Raw genomic sequence first — 23,941 nt, forward strand, 5'->3', positions numbered from 1 at the left:
TGATCAAATGATGTTTTTAATGGTTCAAATAACTTTCAGATAGGTTTCTTGCCTATAAGCTTAGAAAATTACTTGAAAATCTTTGAAAAACATCTTTTTTCTGGTAAACTCTTGACATTTATCTATGTTTACTGTGGTCCAGTATGTAATATATGTAACATTTCTAATTGTATATTTGCACTGGCCACTTTGCACATCCTGAATTAGTGTACAATTCATGTCTCTATTCTTGTTTACATACAATTGCTTGTTTTTTTTGGTAAATCTTTCTCTTTATTTATTTATTTATTCATTTATTTATTTATTCATTCATTCATTCATTCATTTATTTATTTGTTTTTTTATACAATTTTTATAACTTTGTTTCTTATATTTATGCTTCTTCTCAGCACACCAAAGACAATTTCTGTTTGAGGCATCTGCTTGTTTTGTGACGTAATGCTTGATGTCTGTCTGCATGCACCATGTAGCATGCACCAGTCTGTAGCACCATGGTCCTGGAGAATTGTCTCATTTCACTGTGTACTGCAACAGCTACAGTATATATGGTTGAAATGAAGCTTCTTGACTTGACTTGACATACAGTACAGACCAAAAGTTTGGACACACCTTCCAAAAGTTTGGACACACCACCTTTTCAACAGGACAATGACCCCAAACACACCTCCAGGCTGTGTAAGGGCTATTTGACTATGAAGGAGAGTGATGGGGTGCTGCGCCAGATGACCTGGCCTCCACAGTCACCGGGCCTGAACCCAATCGAGATGGTTTGGGGTGAGCTGGACCGCAGCGTGAAGGCAAAAGAGCCAAACAAATGCTAAGCATCTCTGGGAACTCCTTCAAGACTGTTGGAAGACCATTTCAGGTGACTACATCTTGAAGCTCATCAAGAGAATGCCAAGAGTGTGCAAAGCAGTAATCAAAGCAAAAAAAAAACCCGAAGAACCTAGAATATGACATATTTTCAGTTGTTTCACGCTTTTTTGTTATGTACGTATATAATTCCACATGTGTTAATTCATAGTTTTGATACATTCAGTGTGAATCTACAATTTTCATAGTCATGAAAATAAAGAAAACTCTTTGAATGAGAAGGTGTGTCCAAACTTTTGGTCTGTACTGTATATGGCCAAAAGAAACGTTCACGGATGAGGAAAAGAATATGATCTGTAGCTCGATGGCCCATTCCTTCGTGACATTCTCCCAAAACTGTCCCTTTATATTTTGCTGGAAGGACCAACTGTGCACAAATAGGAGTGGTTTGGCAGATACCATCCTGATTTATGTTTGTTTTCCCCACTTGAAACAGGCATCTTGTTTTTAGGCTGTATATTTTGAGCTGCTTCACTCTTGGTTTTATTCCAGACAGTTTGCATTCGTATACAGGACTGATATCCTGGCCAGTTGGCAATTTGCTCTATCATATTGAATCCTGTGATAGGGTAAGAGATTTTGGCCCCTTGCTGGGAATAACAAGTTGAGTCTGGGAATAACAAGTTCAGACTGGTGTGGTGTCTGTGATGCTAGACTGAAAGTCACTTCAACATACTGTATCCAATGTAAGACTGCCACAAGGTTCAAATTATTTGAAGGCTCAAGAAAGTTGGAAACATTTCACAATGGAACTTCTAATAAGTATTCCTGTTTCCACAATTCATTGATGATACATACTGTACATGAGAGCCAGTGTACCACAATGCTTGAATTCTATGGCCATGCAGGTAACATTCAACAAGACACTGTCTTTAAACTATTTATGTGACAGGGGAATGCTGGTTAACTTGGGTGCTGCAGGGGGCGTGGACACTCATTGTCGGGTAGGAATCTGGCATCTGAGTTTATACAAGTTTGCTTGTGTTCAATCCAATTGTGAGTTTGGCATGTCTTACAGTGTCTTTTTACATTTTGAACACTGCTTTATTTGCTTCACTGTTCTTTCACAGGCTGCACATCTTTCGGACTGGTCTGTGGATCCGGTTATTCCGTCCCATGGAAGTAACCACTCTCCATTTGAAAGACTCTCTCGAAGGCTTAATGCCACGGATCCTGCATCTTCCTTGGGAACGAGTATGGGTTGCATAGTATTGCTGGGGCATATACTCAGTTTAAAACTGAGTATTCGCTCTCATTTGGTTGGTGTCTGGTGATGACAAATATGGTTGCAATATAGACCAATACTGTGCAGGATAAGGACATTAAGGCCAAGCCTGGTTGCTGTAAGGATTCCCTGATGTGAGCTATTTCAGCACTAAGTGTTTTGAGTGAAGCTACATCAGTTCTGTTCTTTTAGTTCTGTCAGCATGTTAGAATATGATCTTGATACACCTATACTGTATCTTGATAGCCTGCATCGTCTTCTTGGGATGCAAAAACGATTTTCTGGTGCAGGTCAAGAACACGCATGAGGAATTTCTGTAGTGTCTCTTTGTTACCTTGGCATTCAGAGGTAAGTTGCTCATAAAGTACGGTTGAATTTTTTTCTTGAAAGTGAGAGTGCAAGATTTGCCTGAGTGCAAATAGGGTCATAGTTGGCTTTCCATCTAAATAGACTTAAATAGTATATGCAAACCTGGAGATGACACGAATTACTGTGACAATCTCAAACTCTGCTTAGAAAGTTCATCTGGTGTGCAAAACCTGAAAAGGTTAAATTATAAGTATTTATATGGAGTGATTTTGCAGACAAAATTCAAAAGGAATTGCAAATTATATTTGCAATCACCTCTCTCCATTTGAGGGAATCTCTCTTGAAGGCTTAATGCCACTTATCCTGCATCTTGCTTGGGAACGAGTATGGGGTGCATAGTAGTGTCGGGGAATATAAATATAATTGCAAATTATATTTGCAATTGCGTTTCGTACTTCTTGTAGTAAACTGTGACATAATTCAAACACAAATGAAAACTGTTTGCACAAGGTATGCAAAGTTGAAGTCGAAGTTGAAATGAAAAACTAAAGTTCATTTGCAATTGAATTTCCTGTCTTTTGAGGTATGACCCTGCCATATTTTAATCTCAATAGCAATTTCCCATTTGCTATTTCACTTTTTTGGCATCGCAGACTGTCTTTCTGCTCTGAGACTGTTACTGGGTTTTCATTTTGTTAGTTAAATATTTAATTGAAATATTATACCCTCTAAACATTTCTTAAAATCCCTTACTTGTGGTTTTTTTTAGCCTAAAAAGACTATTTAAATGTCAGTAATTTCATAGATGTTATACCTTCAGTATGTGTGTGTGTCATGATAAAAATGCATGTTTAGAGTATTCTATTAAAACAATAAAAAACTTTAATTCAGAATATAGTGTAGACACCAAATGACATTAAACAGTTGGAAATCCTGCTGCCGGTATGTTACTGTAATTTTACAGGACGTTTTTACAGTGTAAGATTAAGATTTATGACATGTTCTTTCCTCACAATTATCATACTCTCTTATCAAAATAATGATTTTTTTCCCATTAATTCTTGGGAAAGAAAGAAACAACATTTCTTTTTTATATTTTAGTTTAGCTGTATTTATTTAACCTATGTTTATGTTGCTACAGTATGTTTCTTGTTTTATGCATGAATATTGGCAGTGTGGAAAATGGTGACAGAATATCAGTTTAGGTCAGAAGTTTAGGTTGATGGTTCTTGGAGCTGACTGGTTGATGCTAGTCTCTCTGTGGTCAGTGTATTTGTTAAGGTCTCATGATCCCTTCCTCACAGCCTGTCTATGCCAGTTAGAGAATGGCTATGCTTGACTTCACTCTCTTTTTGTTGAGACTGATCAGGTATGCCACTTCTTACAATGTCTGGACAAGAACTGGCTTTTTCAAAGCGTACCCTTCTCCTGGCACATACTCTTTTGGCATCTAAAATTTGGACAGGAAATAAATAACAGTTATAAATTAGTCTTTAAAATTTTAGATTTTAAAAAATTTGAAGATTCCCTTACTTGGCTTATCACCAGAAGGTGGTGAAGGGACAGGCTTAGCATGTTCCTGGTGAACCCCTTGAGAGGTAATGTCAGAAGGAATGGTTTCCTCAGAAGAAGCAACGACCTCAAGAACGCTTTCAGCCAAATCCGTGTCAGATTCAACTCTTGAGGTCAGAGGGTCATTCTCAATCACTGCATCAGACTCGTGAATAAAAAGATTATCAGTCATGCTAGAATCCTCATTAGTGCTAACATCCCAGTTCGGATGACAGTGATCATCATTCATGGGTAACAAGGATTCAAGCATGCTGTCAAAGACATTGCCCACTATTTCATTTACAAAGTTGCATGCTGATGGTGATTCTGTTCTAAGTTCGTGTGACTGGCTTGTAAAATTATTTTTCATGTCTTCTCTTACTTCCATCAGTGCAAAGCCAATCACAGAAGCAATACCCTCACTAAACCCAGGTGTGGACAGAATGTTGCTTGATTGTTGCTCCTGGGAGAGGTATTCTTCCCTATCTTTTGCTGTAGCGAATCTTTGGGCATGCTCTTTCCTCTGAACCTGGGACACGGCTTTTGCTATATTAGCATCAATGTCGTTAATAATCCGCAGACTGAGCTGATTCTTGAATGATGTAGAGGTGACGTATTCCAGGACAGCATCAGTAATGTCGGCTCTTATTTGAGATACCTCAATAACTGAAGCCTCGGGAGAATAACAACTGTCCTCTGTATCGCTGAAGTACATATTCTCCGCAAGGTTGAATGTTACCTTCCCCTCATGTGCTGCTGAATATTTCTTCATGTGTGTGCTCTTTGCTGGTTCCATGATGTCAGACAACTTTTTGGAAAAGCAAAGAGCAAAGAAATAGCTTAGACTAATGCAGATAATCAAAGAATGTATCCATTATAAATCCATTATAAATCATGACATGAAGCCCTTCTTCTTAGTTTCACTGCTTCTAAATTAAACAATTCACAAATGACCTGTTTCGCATATTAATGTCATGTGCATCATGATTAATTAACAAATTCTTAAATACAAATACAGCTTCTGTATTTTTGTACATTTTTACATTTATGATGAAAACTCATTGAAACTTGTCCTATTCAGAGTTGAATCAAACTTGTTAACACACACATTTACTTAAAGAAGTACAGAATAAGTCCCTGAGGTTCATTTAATGTTTTTCTTACCTGATCATCTGTCTTGACTGGGGAAATTCTATTTGGCTCCGTTCTCTGCCTCCTTGGGAGAAGTTTTGGTTTCTCAGGGATCTTTGCTGAAAGTACTTTCAATTACATATAGAACATGCAATTAGTTTTTGTGCATTAAGTGCATGACATGTATACAAGTCAACATGCGCTGATAAAATGTAATATTTCATAACTTACCGGCACCTGCTCGTTCAAGCTCTTCTACAATTATTATAGGAGCAGTTGATTTGATGGTGCTAATGGAAGGCAGTTGAATGCTCTCTATTTTGGTGGCATGCAAGCTATTTTTCCCGTGTGCCTAAAATGAAAATACAAACTGTACACTCAAAATTCCTTTATATATAAATGGTGAGAACAGTACTTTGCAATAGTAGCCTACTTTAAAACAGTACTTTGAAACAGTACTTAATACAATACTTTAAAACAGTAGCTTGCTTAAATAGTAAGCTTCAAACATTCATTTAGAAACTATTTCAATTTGAGAAAACTGTTTGATCAACGAATGATAGATATAACTATAACAAATGCTACAGTAAATGCCAAACATAAGAAATTAGGCATTTTTAACTCTTACACCCTGACACCCTGCATCTTTTCTTAGAAACAATCTCATCTATTTTAGGATTAATGTCCTTTGCTATAGCCACTTTCATTACGGAGACCAGATGCTGGTCTGTGAGGCGGGATCTGTGGGATGTTTTGGTCAACTTCAATATAGAGAACATCTGCTCACACGTGTAGGTGCTCCCAAACATAGACATGATGCGTGCAACGTTAAGGCGTAGATGTGGCATTGATTCAGGGAGTAGAAGTGCAAACTCAGCTGCCCCAATTGACTGGTACTAGGTCTTTAGATGAGTATTACATTGCAATTCGATGAGTTCCAACTGCAAGTGCACAGGCGCAGTGTCAGCATCAACTGCAAACGGATTTGGGAACAAGTCAAAGTTGATTTTCTGTCTTTCAAAATCAGCAAATCTCCTGCTGAATTCCACTTTCAGTGTATTCAGTTTGTCGGCATACACTTCAGTCGGGAACGGGATGGTGACTGCCTCACTGACTGACTGAAAAACAGGAAAGTGACAGGTTGCCGTGGCGCATCTGGCTCTCCCACAGACGCAGTTTCATTTGAAATGCCTATACTGAGTCTCTCATTTCAGTGATCAGCTGCTTTCGAACCTGGAGTTTTACATTAAGGCTATTTAGGTGATCCATTATGTCACACAAAAATCACAAATCACAGCGTTTTTTCATCCTCAAGCTCGGGGATAGCCTTTTGTTTGCTTTCCATGAAACGAGCAATCTCACTGCGGGTATCATAAAATCTTTGCAACACCTCTGTGTGGTATGGGAGATCCTCATGCACACAGTTTTCCTCCTCCAAAAGTGATCTGAACTGCCGGTGATTCAAACCCCACGAACGAATAAAGTTTACTGTTTTGTTCACAACTGCCATTACATGCCCCATTCCTAGCACTTCCACAAAGGGCTTCCTGGTGAATGATGCAGTGGTAGGCAGTGACGTTTTCTCCTGTGTGTCTTTCTTGTACCAAACCACGGACCCCCCACCCCCCACCCCCCACATCGCAGACGCACCATCATTTGTCAGGGCAACAAGTTTATTCCACTACAGTTCCACGTTGCTGATGCATTGCTCCACCTGTGAGAAAATGTCCTGTCCAGATGTTGTCCCATGAATCGCTCTTAAATCCAAAAGTTCCTCTGTGATGGAAAACAGCATCTACCCCTCGAATGAATACAGAGATCTGGGCAGTGTCCGTCCGGTCTGCACTCTCATCTATAGCCAATGAATAGGGAACAAAGTCCTTAGCCTTTTCCTTTAGCTGGATTTGTAAGTCGGATCCCAGCTCATCCACCCGACAATCAATGGTATTTCGGGAAAGGCTGATGTTAGCAAAGGCTTGTTTTTTGCCGGGGCACACAATACCACATACCTTTTCAAATCAGTTTTTAATAAATTTTCCCTTGGAGAACGGCCTGCATGCTCTTGCTACAGTATCTCCTCTGCAATTATGAAGCTTGCCTTCACAGCTCCTGAATTCTGACAGCATGCGAGAAAACATGTTTTGCTGAAGCTGAAGTTTGTGTTTTAGTTCTTTGACTTTAAGCACCTGCTGATCCGTATCCATGCTTCCATACTGATCATGTTTTGTTTCAAAATGCCTCCTAATATTATAGTCTTTAAAAACCGTGAGTGCCTCTTGCCATATGAGACACATTGGCTTTTCTTTGTATTCACAGAATAAATACTCTGTTTCCCATCTTGGTTGGAATTGCCGATATTCACTGTCCACTTTTCTTTTTTTTAGACATTGTGCTAGTCACCTGGCCCACCTCAGATAGCATTTACGTTGTTTAGTTATTCGCTTATTCTCTGAGTTGAGTGAAGCGCGGCAGCGCCACCTGCGTCTCAATATTGTAATTGTCATAGATGTATATTTAAACAGAGCACGGGCCACATTACAATGATGACCAGAATTTGTTGGTGGGCCTAATTAAAAGTCATGACGGGCTGTGTTTGGCTCACGGGCCTTGTAATTGACACATGTGCTGTAAACTATTACACTATCTAGCACTATGGCATCGACAATGTAACGTACTTCAAAAATAGAAATATATCTAACAATATAAAGCATGCATCAACTAATAAAATACTTTTATAAACATCTTACCAGAACTTCCTCAGCTTCTGCGGTTTGCTGAGAGAAATCTTTCCTTGTTGGACTGCTCCTTGAGTCTGGAGCAAACGACATTACTGTTTCTTCTGTTGTGCTTTAAAATACAAAAACTATGTCAAGTTAAAACTTCTTAACATACATCACTTCACACGTTTTTTTTTTGCATCATTACCTAACCACTAAAGTCTTTTAAATAGGTTTTAAAGGTTATTTTGTTTTGCCATGAATATCTTTACTGACTTTAGTCATTTGTAATTGTTCAGATTCAGCTGATATGATTTACAGGTGTATTTATCTTTATGAACATGCTATATAAATAAAGTAACTTGGCCTGAATGGACTAACGTCTCAATATACAGATTAATACGTTTTTATTTTTCAGAAATACAGAAAGATATGTTGTCTACTGGATTCTTAGTGAAGGTGAAGATAACAACAAAGCCATTCATACCTCATCCTTTCGCTGTGTTTTGTTTATTCCGTCTAATCTCGACTTCAATTGCGTTCTTTAGAACGAGTTCCCATGACGTCACAATGACGACAGCGTTCAAACGTTCCAGAGCTCAAACCCATCACAGTGCACGTGTATGAAGAGTTTACGTAAACAAAAAGGCACGTGTAGATATGAAACTGGAAAAGGGTAAATAAACATTTCCCAAATCCCACAAAGCACCTGAGCATAAAGTACACAGAGCCTGTGATAAGAAAATGCTGATATATTTTTACACGGTCAATTTAACACCCGATCCTGATGGATTCAACTTGTTCCCCACCGTGGGGAATAAACTATCTAGGATTTCTAAAGACAACGTACAATCTAGGCGATGCTTAAAGGTTGCAATATTAATGGTAATGACCAGCTGATGGTGGCATTACAAGTTATTAGGTGTTTGAAATTGAATGTTTATGCAAGCTGGTGCTGATGTTGCTATAATAATAATAATAATAATAATAATAATAATAATAATAATAATAATAATAATAATAATAATAATAATAATAATAATTCCTGCAGAGTTCTACCACATCTCACCAAAAGGTGACCTATTGGATTTAGATCCAGTGACAAATCACTGAACTCATTGTCAAGTATGACAGACTTTAGCTTTGTGACTTGGTCCATATCATGTTCAAGTAACCATTAGAAGACGATAAAGTGTGACCATGAAGTGATGCCCATAATCAACAGCAATACTCAAATAGACTGTGGCATATAATTGATGATGGATGTCTAAAGTGTGCAAAGAAAACCTTTCCCATACCATTACACCACCTCCACCAGCCTGGACTGTACATACAAGGCAGGTTGGTCAATGGATTCATGCTGTTATTGACAAATTCTCACCCTACCATCAGTGTGCCTCAGTAGAAATCCTAAATTTGAGAAACGCTTTTCTGCTTACCACTATTGTACAGAGTGGATATCTGAGTTATTGTAGTCTTTCAGTCACCTTGAAACAATCAAACGCGATTGCATGAACTACTCAATAGCGTTGTGTAACCTAACTAAAATCTGATGCACAGCTTTACATTTTGTCCACTAGATGTCAGCACTTTTCAGTGCAGGAAGTAATGTCTTGCGCTATAGAGACTTGTTTGAAAGAATAGGATGTGACATTTGCGTTTATAATAATGCATGATGATTTTGCAACATAGAGCTAATCCTTTGAGTTTAAAGAGATACAAGATCCTTTCTGCTGCCATTAATCTGTTAGTAGATTGTGGTCACACTTTTGGTGAATGTTTCATAACCACATCATTCACATGCAGTCTCATGGGGCATGTTTCTGAATGCTAGGCAGAATACAGCAAGTTTTAGAGTTATGCACTTTAAAAAGCTTATAAAAAAATGTTAGAACTGTAATATTTAATTTAACACTAAATCCTTTATACAGATTTGTAACGAGAAAATTAGCATCATTTTAAAACTATACTTAAACTTAAAAAACAAAAACAAAAACAAAAAAAGGAACTTTATCTTTTTTTGTTTATATAATGATGGTTATACCACATCATCATATTTATTGATTTAATGAATAATATTTTAGTTACTGCAATGTCCAAAATAGTAATTTCCATCCGCCTTTAACAGACTGATTCTTCTGAATACAGACTCAAAGGGAAGTGGGTTAAATAGGGTTTAGTGCAGAATTATGGTAGAGAAGTGTGGGGAAGGGCTGTGGCTAAGCATGTCAGTGTATGTGACAGTTTGATTTTGTATTATTGGCTAGCAAGGCTGACAGAGACTAGCAAAGGTGTCCCCCTCTCCAGGGCTTAATTCTGTGTGCTGCTTATAAACAGTAGTCTCCACTCCTTCTGGTTGGCTTTTTGTTATGATTAATCTATTTGTCCACCTATAGCTGAGCACAGGGAGTCAACGACAGCAGAGCAACACACAAAAGAACAAAAAGTAGAGGGAACACATGCGAAGTTGCACTGACACGTAACAAGTCTTTTATATAACATAAGTAAATTCCCATGGTCTTTCCTTTTACATGTCTACCTACATGTACTCGATATAACTTCTTGGAAAATATCTACTGCATTTGAATCCACAGTGCAAATTTAGTCATTTAAAACTCCTGTTTTATTTTTCATATTTCATCTTTAAGCACACAATGTTAGCTGTTTCTATAAACTAGCACAGAGCTTTAGATTTAATACTCATTGTGAATACGATGTTCCTTTAAACATGATCTTTTTGGAATTTTTGGAAAAGGAAGGTACTGTAATACTTCTGTTTAACACTGATGACGTCTGATTTCTTGAGTGTTTCAAGAAAAACCTCTTTGCGAATTCTCACTATAGTGAATGAGGTTTTGTATCATTAAAGGTAAAAGGAAGTGGTCTATAGTAACAAATGTTTGGTTGCTTTCTAAGCAAGTCCAGAACTTGTATTATATTTGTCTGGACTTCCTGAACGAGCAGCCTTCAAAATGTCTATCACATGCTGTTTCTTTACTTCCTGAGCATTTTATCTTGTAGTCTGTCCCTTTATGGCCTTCTTAAGAGAAGTGTTATAGTGAAACTATGCACAATTCCTCTCAAAGAGGGACCAGGTGAAGTTTTAAAGGGCACATAAAAACCCTTTTCCTGTCAGCAGTGACTTCCCTGCATATGCACAAGAAAACCACATAGGTTCATAAGCCTTTCATTTACATGTAAAGCTTCTCTGTAGAGCATCTGTGAAAAATACATATCACTGCTCATACAGGTGTGAACCACAACAGACTTACATTGCACCATACACTATGCTTAGAACTTCTGCACTCTCAGAGATAAATGCCTAAAAAACTCTCATTTCCGTTGTCGCTAGAGTGGTATCATGAAGGGGACATGTTTGTACCTTTAGTATGTAACTTATAATCCTTGTTCTTTTTAATGGACCCCCACCCCCACCCCGTTGATAGAATTCTGGACTTGCAAAGTAAGTTTGACATTGAAAGACATACACAGGAACAGGAGTATCACAACAAAATCGAAACCCTGTACAAAAAAAAGGTGTATATCAGAGAATCAGTTTCTGATGATATAGTATTTTTATCTAAAGCATCAAGGAAGTGAGTGGTTTTCATTTCCTTCTTTTGTAAAAATAAGTTTACCATGATAGGAATAGTGTCATGACAATGTGTAAAATAATCAAAGTATCAGAAATGTCATTATCACATACATCAAGCTGAGATAAAATATCATAGTGTTTTGTTTGTTATTTTTGCTTTAGTTAAAACAGTGATACAAATGAAACAGAGATACCAAAGTGTTCCTGTTTTCGGTTCCTTAGCATACACCACGCAGAAGCACTGCTTTAATCCCATGAGCCTGCAGCTGGAAGGAACGCAGTGTTACTGAAATATTCTTGACTGTGGTCTGTGTAACACGAGAGTCTTTACCTTTGAACTACTCATGTACTGCAGCACACATGCTCAACTTCAGGCAATTTATTGAAAATATGTAACTTTTCTTTAGACAAAATGAGTCAATATTTGAAGTGCTTGTAAATTATAACCTGTATTATTATGACGCCACCTGCATGTGTGTGGGTTTGACATAGAAAAGCCATGTATGTTACCATGCAAGTGCGGAGAAGAAAAGCTTTAACAACCTTTTTTTTCTATTTAGGACATTTTCAAATTAAGCAGCTTGGTAATGTTGATCTCTTCATTAATCTATAACTATGTTTTTAATGGAATACGCACACACTTCCTTCTTGTGGTATACAAAGTTAGCTAATGCAGTTTATGTAAAAATACCCCATCAATTTTGTTCATGGGGACCAGCCAAATGTTTAATTTTGTCCACATAAATAGATGAGATCACACATATGCTTGTGTAGTGTTATTTCCATGCAAGTTCATGTACATAAAAATTTCTGCATGCTGCCTGAACAGGACGTGGTATAAAGGTGTGAACAAAACATCCCACTCTGTGTGCACTGGCTCACAAAGATCAGGGTACAGGACTAGATAGCACTAAATGTCAAAGTTGACAGGTATAACACTATCAGTATCATTGTAGCTTACCCTAAATAAACTACACTATGATAATTTCAATCATAAATAGGTAAATGCTAAACTATGAACAGCAATAGTTAAAGTATTTAAATGTAGAATTTAGTTCATTAAATTTACAGTTACAGGGTTAGAGAGTAATTCATAGTAGTTATATAAACAATACATACATTTTATTAACTATATATATATATATATATATATATATATATATATATATATATATATATATATATATATATATATATTTGTATTATGTATTGGATGTGTGTGTGTGTGTGTGTGATACAAAAAAAGCTAACCACAAAGCTTGCACATTTCCTGTAAAATTGAACTGTGAATGAAATCAAATTATCGGATTGTTGAACTTAACCTTAGATAAGCACCTGTTGCTGCTTATCAATCTGGTAAGGTTTATAAGGCAATCAAACAATTTTAAATTCTACAGTAAAAAGGAATCATTTACAAATAGATCAAAAACAGAAAAAGACTGAGCATGTCTGAAGGTATTCCGCAAAAAATATGACAACATCTGAACAAATCACAAAAGGTCTTGGACGAGGTCCTGTTGAGATGAATGGGGAGTTGTTTGTTTATCAAGCTCATTGCTACATTCAATGAAAAGTAAACAGCGTATCACCACAAACACCTCACACCAGTTGTGAAACAGGGTGGTGATGATTTTGTACTTGATTTGCAGCCACAGGGCCTGGTAAATGTGCTGTGATCTAGACTGCAAAGAACACCACCACTCGATTGTGACCTGTATCTGCATGATTTTATGGATTGCACTGCTGTCACTTGATTGGCTGATTAAATGCTTCAATGAGCTGGAGTAAAGTTGACCCTAATAATGTGGCAAGTATGTGTATTTCTCCATAGTGTCTTGATAAGTTTGACGTATTGGGTTGTTCATTGGAAGGTTGAGGTTCAACCCCAGCACTGCCCAGCTGCCATTGTTGGGCCCTTGACCCTCTCTGCTTCTGTGGTGCAGTATCATGGCTGACCCTATTATCTATCTATCTATCTATCTATCTATCTATCTATCTATCTATCTATCTATCTATCTATCTATCTATCTATCTATCTATCTATATATTTATGTATTTATTTATATATATAATATATATATATATCTATATATTTCCATATCAGTAGCCCCCCCACCCAATTTGACTATATTAAGCCTCCATTAGAGAAAGATATACAAATGTTCTCTACCTATTTATGCTAACCTGACATTAGCACATTGATTATATTCAGTTCTATAGGTTTTTTGTATGCAAATATAAAATACAAACCTTTAGCTTAGGCAGTGAAAAAAAGAATATTGCCCTTGGCCATACACATCACTTGAGACAGTCCTGCCTTCAGAACATAAGTTGGATATAAGTGATATAAGTGATATAAGATATAAGTGAGATAAGGTACTCTTGGGTAATGGTCATACTTTGTTTGCACTATCCTGGCAATCTGCGGAGATGACTCGTACACTCGTTGCTGGGATACCTGAGAACTGATGCTGCCATCTTTACCATAAATCCCTGTCTTTCTACAAACCCAAATTGGTAAAAAGTAACTTGCTCCATAGATCTGGAAAAGAGAGATAACCAAAACCATTGTGACTAAGCTTTAGATACTTGGATGCATACTAAAGGCTGACCAAGATTTTATTTGAAAAAACTGAGACTCAATATCAATTATTGGAAAGTTTTTTTGATGGGACATATTTTTAGGAAAAACTTAAATATCTTCTTGCATAAATTTTCAACCCCTGTGCTATGGAAGCTGCCAGGTTACACAGACGAAAGAAATTGCCTTAATGAGAAAACAATTACTTTACATCCTCCTGTGAATAATGAAACATGCAATTACAATTTTTGGTTAAATAACCCACTGTTAAAGGATCACTGGTCAGTCTGTGAATGTGAAGGAAAATGAAGACTGAAGAGAATAACCCAGATGTTATAGATAAAATAATAAAAATGTATAGATTTGGGAAAGGGTACAATATAATATCCAAAGGTTTGGATATCCCAGTCAGCACAGTTGGATCAATAATCAGGAAGTGAAAGGTCAACCACACCACCCAGCAACTGAAAAGAAAAGGCTGTCCATCAACATTCGAACAAACAGAGAAGCCACAGATCACTCTGAAGGAGTTACAGAGTTTAGCAGCTTCAAGTGGAGAAATGTCAAACCCTATCAAGAGCATTGCATAATTCTGGCCTGTATTGGAGGGTGGCAAGAAAAAAGCCATTACTCAACAACAACAAAAAAACAAACATCTGAAAGCATCGGATTTTGCCAAAAAGCATGTGAGTGACCCAGCTGTGATTTGGGAGGTTTTGTGGTCAGATGAGACCAAGATAGAGCTTTTTGGCCAAAACTCAAAACCTAACACTTCTTATGCCTCAAGACACACAATCCTTGCAGTGAAGTATGGTGTTGGCAGCATAATGCTTCTCATTAATAAAATTTACGGAAGTACTACAAATGAACCTGCTTCATTCTGCTAAATAAGGACCGTCTTCTACAAAATAAGAGGCTTAGGAACAAAAAGATAAATGTCCTATAGTGGCCCAGTCAAGTCCTGATCTCAATCCTATTGAAAATTTGTGGCACTATTTGAAAATTGCAGTACACAATTGTAACACAACAAATCTGAACAACCTGGAGAAAATCTGCTAAAAAGAATCAGAGTCAGAATCAGAATCAGCACATTGTTATTGCATAATAGTGGGAACATTTAACTGTTCATGAGGTCCTGGGGGTTATGTAGTGGCTGTATCGCCAGCCACTACATAACTGTGTGCAAAGCTGGTACATACGTATCCCAAAAGACTTAAAGCAGCGATATGTGCATTTTTTTTTTGTTTTTTTTTTGACGTGCCATACGGCTAATTTTTTAATATATAATTAATATATATATTTATAATGATATAATTTTTAAGATGGCATCTGTATCTTCAAGCACACATCAATAATCACACAAGCATTAATAAATTACTCTAATGCATATTTTTGTTTAAAAAAATAAAAAGTATATATATATTTTATAGGATGATTGAAAAGTGCAACTACAATGTCAACAGTATTTAAAATAGCAAATAGCATTAACATCAAATTCAGGACCAATTATGATTTCTGCCTGTGACATTAAATTTAATAATTATTTTAAATCTTGCCAAAAGCCCTGAAACAAGTACAACTTGCAGCTCTTTTAAAGAAAGTTTTAAAGATGTTTTAAAGCATTTGAAGTGTATTATAATAATAATAAACAGTAAAACAGTTTTCATTGCTTAGGTAGGAACCTAAACATTTATACTGGACAAGTTACGGGGCCAGTTTGTCGCCATATTCTGAGTATGAGTCATAAAGTGACAAGCTCACTTTTGTCCCGCTAACATGAACTCACCTCATATGAAAAAAACGTGTTAAGGACAGAGAAATGAGGTCTTCATTCAAAATCGCATGAATGCTTTAATACAAAACAAAACAAAACAAAACAAAACAAAAAACAGTATTACATGTTACACTGTACATCCAATACATAATACAAATATATATATATATATAATCACAAAAAAGTAAAATGAAGATAAAGCAGAAAAGGAAAAACTGAGTTTCTATCAAACCAGAAAATTACAGCGAATGTTAAAATGTAGGGAAAGGTTTCATTCAGAGGATGATTATTTTTTTAAAATCAACCAGCCATAAAATAAGTACATATATATATATATATATATATATATATATATATATATATATATATATATATATATATATATATATATATATATATATATATATATATTATAAGAAATTAGTATTTATATACTATAAAGTTTATTTGTTTTGTCTTCTAAATTAATAGCGTGGTTTGAAATCTTAGGGGTCAGTATTAAAAATAATTTTACTATGCTACCTTCATTTTATATAATTTATATAAATATAAACTGCCACTCTCCAAATTAGGCATGTAGAGTACAAATCACAAAATTCACTAAATCCCTTCAATTTAAATATTGTGAATCAACTAAAGATCTTATCATAAATCTGTGGTAAGCTAATTCCTCTCTCTCTCTTTCTCTCCCCCCTCCCCCCAACCATCTCTCTCTCTCTCTCTCTCTCTGAACTTATTTTTTGTGGTATACCATCTACAGAGACACAGTTTGTGTGTTCACTTTTGAGCTGTTTTCAAGCAGATTACACCCTGATATGTAAGTTAGAACTAATTGATTTTATTGATCTCATCACTTTCATTGTGTTTGTGCTTTAGGTTTTGTATTAAGTTTTAAGTGCTTTCTTTAGATCACTGCTGTTTCTGTCGAAAATTAGCAACAAATAATTGTGCCAGTGGATTTTAACCGATTATAATATATACACTTTCATGACTACATAAATAAATTGTTACAATGATTTCTAAATTGAAATTCGTGGATTAAAATGTTATCAGGGTGTTACTTAAAACTTTAGAATTTTGCATTCTTCTACATTTTATCACTGTCCTCCTGTAATTGTCCATACACAAACCCGAATTTATTACATAATCGCACATAGTACACAACAGAATTACAATTCTGCTAAAAATCATTTTGATTGCCATCAATATTAGCGTTATTAATCATACAGTTTTGCTGTAATAAATGCATTTGGAAAGAATAGAGGAAATGAATATATACATCATTACTTACCTTCATGTAAACATTTTTCAGCTTGCTGGTGAAGTTAAAACACCAGTATGTAGTCCAATCTAGGGGAAAATACCACTTTTAGTCATACAACACCCCCAAATATTTCAGTTTTCATTTACAATAAATGAACCTGTTTTGTGAAGCTGAGGTATTTAGAAACTTTAGGAATATGCGTGTATCACTTATTTGCAGTGATGTATTATTTGCAGCGAAATTTTTATGGTGAACGATCCACTTTTATGGTTAACAATTCACGATTCACAAAAAAAAAAAAGGATAAAGGGAAAAAAATAATGAGTATGTTTGTTTTATTATAACTTCACTAAATTAAACCACATACATGCAGCTAGCAGACACTGCCAAGTCACCTGTTCAAGTAAGCAAGTGGGTATCTTACCATGCAGCTTCTTTCCAATATAAATGAAATATTATACAAAAATAGAATTTATACTAAAGAAAACAAAAGCATATACACTGGGTAGAATCCATGTGGCAATGCAAACAGACTACTTGTGATCATTTGCAGTATTTCTCACCATGATTTTCTCATGATTTTCTTTTTTTGTATCGTTGCAGGACATGGAGACTTTCACTTTTAAAGGGCTACAGAATATTAGTGAAAGTTATGATTATAATTATACTGACGCTGATTGTTGTGGAGAAGTGTGTGATCAGCACACGAGTATGCATTTTGAAGCCATCTTCACTCCCATTCTGTACTCTGTGGCATTTGTGCTGGGTATGATGGGAAACGGCCTAGTGCTTGTTGTACTATGTCAGAAGAGGCGGACATGGAGTGTGACAGACGTCTTTGTCCTACACCTGAGCGTGGCCGACATACTGTTACTCCTCACTATGCCACTTTGGGCAGTGAATGCAATGTATGGATGGAGTTTTGGCACCCAGCTCTGCAAGCTCGCCGGAGCGCTGTTTAAGGTAGAGGTGGAGCTAAAGTTTGTGGGTCATTATGGGTCTGTGAACTGGAATCAACTAATTGGATTCATTTAAAATTATATATATATATATATATATATATATATATATATATATATATATATATATATATATATATAACAGCTATTAATCTTAGATTTTTTTTTTTATAACAGATTGTTATGCTGTTGTACCTTTTACTCCCTCTTAATGAGCAAAAACAGAACTTGACTCGGCTATCGCTAAAACAGTACTGAAACTACATTTTCTTTTGTTTTACGTAATCCATTCTTCAGGTTTTACGTTTGTGTTACACATAAATCAACTTCCATGGTTTCATGACCATTGTAGTTTTCTTCTGGAATAAGTGGAGTTTTCGCTCGTGTCCTAGCTGTGTATTAATAGCAAATTCCACCATTAGTGACTGTAACCTCAATTGTAGCCTATTAAAGGTCCTAACTACATCACATTCATTCATGTGAAGAACTACAGTTATATATAGAACTTACTGGAGGTAACATATCAAAGTCATCATGAGAGTTTGTAGCACGGAATGGAACTCTCTATTCCTTACTGTCTATTAACATTCTACTCTTGAGATTATAAGAACTCACCACAGAACAGATTTGTCTTCAGAATCCAGTGGTGAGCAGCTAATCAAGGTGCATAATTACGTCAATGACCGCATCTTTTGGTTTGCATTTAAAGATGCCTGCACAATCACTTCTTTATCCAGCAGGCTAATTTGACAGTGAGGTCCATTTTTTGCTCCCCAAAGCACCTAAACAGGTGGTGACTGTCCCTCTCATTAAGCCGTCAATTCAACAAAAGGGCTGGCCTTTGTACAATGTTATTTCCAAGAGCAGGCAGGCTGATATTTACACAGAGATGGGAAAAAGACTATCCTATTAAATTTTTTTTAAAATTAATTCTATGTGTTATTTATTAAGGCCTAAATAACACACCAAAAAATAAGCTCGGGTGATTAAAAAATACTTTTGGCTACTTTTAAAGCTTTAGTTTTTATTGACATTCAAAGACATATGTTTTTGCTCAGCTCACTAAAGACGGGGTTGAGGTCGGGACTTTGATGTTCCAGATCTCATTCCAACAGCTCGATATTTTTCTTCTTTAGCCATCCGGATGTCAAGTTGCTGGTATGCTTTGGATCATTATCACTTTATACGTGCCCCAGTTTTTGCGACATTTAAGCTGCTGGACAAGACAGCTTTAAGAACATTGTGCTATCAAGTGGTTCACTGTTATCTCAATCATTGCAAACATCCCAAGTCCTGTGGCTGCAAAAAAGCTTAAATTATCACCTTTTTTACAACCATGCTTCACAGATCATTTGGGGTGTTTTTGATGATAGACTATGTTTGATTCTGGACATGGTGACCAAACATCTCCAGCTGGGTCTCATCCATCCAAAGGATATAGTTGTAGTTTGTTCAGATACAATATAAGAAAATAGAGTTATAAAAAAGCTATGCTGCCATATTCTTGTTGGAGAGAAATGACTCCTAGCCTTCCTTTCATGAAAACCACAATTGTTCTTGCCTTTCTCTGATTGTGTTGTCAGGAAGGTCTGAAGGTCACATATTGTACTTTCTGTATATCTCTGAGCATTAAATGCTCTGACATTGAACTGATTTTGCTGGGTTTCTCAATCCTAGGAAGATTTGTAACTGTCTTGAAGACTCTTCTTTTGTAAACACTTCTCACTGTAGAATGACGAATAGAGATGGCCATATTTAAATTTACATTTACATTTACAGCATTTGGCAGACGCCCTTATCCAGAGCGACGTACATAAGTGCTTAAATCTCCATATAAAATTATATATATATATAATTGTATATAATCTTCATATAACCCTTTCAAGATTGACGAGCCGCTGCCTCTCTGAGGCATGACTAATGTCTGATGACCTTTCTTTTTGGCATGATGTAGACACACACACACAGAACTTTCCAAAACTGTGAAACGTTTTGCTTTTATGGAGGTAGTCAGACTTCTTGATTTTGTACAATTTGTTAGTAACACGTGACTGCTAATTACTCTCATAATGATTGTAAAACTACTAATGGTTTTCTTATTGTTTCCTACTTGGTTTGTGAACATTGGTTTGGTGGTCACATCATGACATCCATTGATGTCAATTGAGCTTATTTTGTTTATTTTTAGAACCTGGTGAGGACCACACAATTGTTATTTGGGCCCTGCTAAAAGAATTGAAGGAGGGTTTATTTTTCTGCCATAACTGTGTTAACAGCTTTAGTGTCTTTGTCAGTAATTCTTGGTTCATGCACACACTGGCATGTTAGAATTCTGACCCTCAGTGCAGTCATAGTGATGATCAGAACATAAAAGAATGAACGCCACATTATATCTGTGATGTCTGTTGGTTTTTATGGCAGGTTGCATGGTTTTCACATTTGCTACTGCAGTCACTATGTGTGTAGCAGACTGGAAATTCCCCTTAACTACTGAATGCATATAAGAGCTCATTAAAGAAACTTGTGCACCATGGAATATTCCAGGGCTGAGTAACCACAAAATACATCAGATATTCAATTTCTTGTACTTGGGGCAGGAACAGGCTTAAGTTAGCCAAGTTAACGTAATTGTTACACATTTCAAAAACTTGTGTCTCAACTCTCGGTACTCTTCACACCCAGCATACGCTTCTAGGTGCCATAGCAAACAGCTGTCTGTTCTCATTGTTACTATTAAGCTTACCGTCACCCGAGGTGCTCATCGACACACTTTCATTGACCAGTTTAGATTTTACCATAACAATTTATGCTAACATTTTTAGCGTAACTTAAAACGGCTTCTGTTGATAACTTTGCTATTAGTATTCAGCTTGGAAATGAGTACACAAGAAAACTCCCCTAGTTCCAGAGAGAAACTGCAGGTGACCAGAACACGCAGAACTGCAGAATCAGCATGAAGAAAGCATTTTGGGGTATTGTGGTTTCATGGGAAGTGGTAGCTCAGTGGTAGCTCAGTGGTTATGATGTTAAAATTATGTTAAATGTTATATATGTATTTGCATTTTGTCATACTGTTTTTGTTTTTAAAAGGACATCTAACCTAACAGCATTAAATGAGGCTGATTTCTTTTTCTAGATCAACTTCTACAGTGGCATCTTCCTCCTGGCCTGCATCAGTCTTGATCGATATTTTTCTGTAATTCATGCGGTGCAGATGTACTCACGCACAAAACCATTACGTGTGCAACTCAGCTGCATGGCTGTTTGGTTCTTCTGTTTTCTTCTCTCTATCCCTGACTTAATGTACCTGAAGGCTGAAAACGACCCGAGACGTGGCACAAAAATTGAGTGTGATCACCATTACCCATCTACTACACTCCGTCTGGCATCACGTGTGCTCTACCACGTGTTGGGCTTTTTGTTTCCTGCTGTGGTTCTGCTCTACTGTTATTCTCGTGTTCTGCTGCGCCTGCAGTGTGGCTCTCAGGGTGTGCAGAAGCAAAGGGCTGTGCGAGTTGTCCTTGCCTTAGTGATGGCATTTTTCATCACCTGGACACCATATAACATCTCCCTGCTGGTGGACACTGTCTATAACCACCAGAGCAACAACAATAACACAACCTGTGCGACCAACATAGTGATGGACATCGCCCTAGCTACCACCTCCACTCTGGGGTACATGCACTGCTGTGTGAACCCGGTGCTCTATGCATTTGTCGGGGTAAAATTTCGGCGCCATCTGCTGGACATGATAAAGCCGATCAGATGCAGGATGCAGACCCGTGTGGACACCCTGTCTCGCAAGAGCTCTGTGTGGTCTGCAGACACATCACAAACATCAGCCTTCTGATGTGGCAGTACACTCTCTCTGCAGTACACTGAAGCAAATTTGGATTCATGCATCAAGTTTTGAATATAACAACTACAAATATTAGCTGAAGATTCTCAAAACTTTGCTGACAAATTATTTTCCTCAAACAAAGAAATAATACAATGAAATCATAATACACTGTTCTTTATTATGTCAAATAGGGTTCATTAAAAACTAACAAAAACAAAAAGTAGAACATCCATACAAACTGAATTTTTATCATTTTATTTTAATGAACTTGAGAAATTCTCAAACAACATATTATATAATAATAACATATTCAAGAATAATAAGTACACAAACCAAGAAAGGAAAAGGTTTGTTTATGACCTTTTGATCATATGATAGTGACTGGTCATTTATTTGTAATCATAGATGAATTATAGAAATTTCAGGGAAGTACATGGTTAATCCATTTCTCAACAGCTCATGCTTGTCTAGAAAGATGTATGCTGCATAATCTAATATTTTTTTGGCCTGGTCTGGAAAAGTTCAGACCAGGCACAGACCTAAAGGCTCTTTAGACAACAAAATATCTGTAGATTAGCCTAGGTGTACCATGCTTTCTTTCCTTGATCTCATTATTAATTTCCTTAGTCAGTGTTGTATTTACTGATAGAGTAGATAAATTAGTTTCTACTATTACTATTAGTGTGTTAAAAAGAAAGTATTACAGAAACATTTTTCCCATGGAGATGACTAATTTCATGACAACAGGAAATTCAACAGTCTACAATTTCTGAAGAAATGCCAAGACTGAATAACGACACCGCAGAAGAAGATAAAAGGGTTGATCTGACATTGCTCTAAGAATGAATGGATCATCCTAAAGCTAAAAGACTTTACAAAAATTGAGACAATCTGATTTTGTTAGCTCAAGAAGTACATCATTGCAAAACGCAATTTTCTTATCCTTCCTATGTTTTTGCAAAAACTCATGAGCAAATGATTTGACAAAAAAACAAACAAACAAAAAAAAACAACCTGAGGCTAAATGTGTCAGAACATCATGTATATATTTTTTTAAAATAGTGCAGCTAAATGTTTATATGCTTATGCATATGTGTGTATTTTCCATCACACATCTCAGTTGTAATAAACCACATTTACAGACAAAAAAGTCCTGATGTACAATGCTAGTGTATTTCATTTCCTTTCATTTCATTTCATTGGGGAAGTCATGGCCTAAGGGTTAGAGAGTCTGACTCCTAACCCTAAGGTCGTGGGTTCAAGTTTCGGGCAAGCCACGACTGAGGTGCCCTTGAGCAAGGCACTGAACCCAAATCCCATGGCGCCGTAGCATAAATGGCCTCCCACTGCTCCGGGTGTGTGTGTGTGTGTGTGTGTGTGTGTGTGTGCGCGCACACTGCTGTGTGTGTGCAAACTTTGGATGGGTTAAACGCAGAGAACAAATTCTGAGTATGGGTCACCATACTTAGCCGTATGTCACGTCACTTTCACAATTTCACTTTCATTGTGCACTTTCTAACAGAGCTGTAGATGGCAGTATCAGGCATATTATAGCTATTAGGTTTAAATACCAGCAAATAGTGCAGCACAGCCTACTCCTAGTGATAAACGTTTATAAGAGCATTTATATACAAGAGTAGAAAAAATATAAATCTTATTTATAAATGTAAATTGTTATTGTATTTCATACTCACTTTTGGTTGCTTAAGATGTTTTCAGTAAAAGATTAAATAAAGACTTTATTGTTGGTATAAACAGACATATGGCTCTCATCCTGGGTTGTGCTTAGGCAACTTAACAAATATATACGCTAATTGCACAGTTAGTTAACAAAGATTTATAAACACCATTGTACACACACACACACACACACACACACACACACACACACACACACACACACACACACACACACACACACACACACACACAGAGCTCTTAAAATCATCATGTAACATTCAATCTGCAGTTGTCATTTTGCAAGTTAAAGCTGCCTCAGTGCAAAAGTTCACTTTACAGAGAACAGGAACTGCAATGTGAAAACTGAGGCTCTTTTTTCTTCCTTACCAAGAAATGTCAGACTTCCGGTGCCAAACCTGCATTTCCTCAGAAATAAACTTT

General features: G+C 36.5%; 2 protein-coding genes across 2 annotated transcripts; one reads left to right on the forward strand and one right to left on the reverse strand.

Moving 5' to 3' along the window:
* Positions 1–3,271: 3,271 nt before the first annotated feature.
* LOC113642934 lies at positions 3,272–8,515 on the reverse strand. The gene is made up of 6 exons (XM_027146766.2): positions 8,294–8,515; positions 7,837–7,936; positions 5,321–5,441; positions 5,123–5,217; positions 3,941–4,766; positions 3,272–3,857 (listed from the first exon to the last, which is right to left on the reverse strand). The coding sequence occupies exons 1-6, from the start codon at positions 8,296–8,298 to the stop codon at positions 3,706–3,708; spliced, it is 1,299 nt and encodes a 432-aa protein (XP_027002567.2). The 5' UTR covers positions 8,299–8,515; the 3' UTR covers positions 3,272–3,705.
* A 7,903-nt stretch (positions 8,516–16,418) lies between these two features.
* On the forward strand, positions 16,419–23,906 carry cxcr3.1 (chemokine (C-X-C motif) receptor 3, tandem duplicate 1). Its single transcript, XM_027146789.2, has 3 exons — positions 16,419–16,573; positions 17,624–17,983; positions 21,116–23,906. The coding sequence occupies exons 2-3, from the start codon at positions 17,627–17,629 to the stop codon at positions 21,827–21,829; spliced, it is 1,071 nt and encodes a 356-aa protein (XP_027002590.1). The 5' UTR covers positions 16,419–16,573; positions 17,624–17,626; the 3' UTR covers positions 21,830–23,906.
* The last annotated feature ends 35 nt before the right edge of the window (positions 23,907–23,941 follow it).

The sequence above is a fragment of the Tachysurus fulvidraco genome, chromosome 3, assembly GCF_022655615.1.
Source record: "Tachysurus fulvidraco isolate hzauxx_2018 chromosome 3, HZAU_PFXX_2.0, whole genome shotgun sequence".
NCBI classification, from domain to species: Eukaryota; Metazoa; Chordata; class Actinopteri; order Siluriformes; family Bagridae; genus Tachysurus; species Tachysurus fulvidraco.

Bases quoted from the DNA above. Each gene is read 5' to 3' on its own strand.
- cxcr3.1 (XM_027146789.2), top strand. From the start codon at position 17,627: ATGGAGACTTTCACTTTTAAAGGGCTACAGAATATTAGTGAAAGTTAT. The intron at 17,984-21,115 runs GTAGAGGTGGAG...TTCTTTTTCTAG, and splicing joins TCGCCGGAGCGCTGTTTAAG to ATCAACTTCTACAGTGGCAT.
- LOC113642934 (XM_027146766.2), bottom strand. The intron at 5,442-7,836 runs GTAAGATGTTTA...TTTTCATTTTAG, and splicing joins CAGAAGCTGAGGAAGTTCTG to GCACACGGGAAAAATAGCTT. The intron at 3,858-3,940 runs GTAAGGGAATCT...TCCAAATTTTAG, and splicing joins ACCTTCTGGTGATAAGCCAA to ATGCCAAAAGAGTATGTGCC.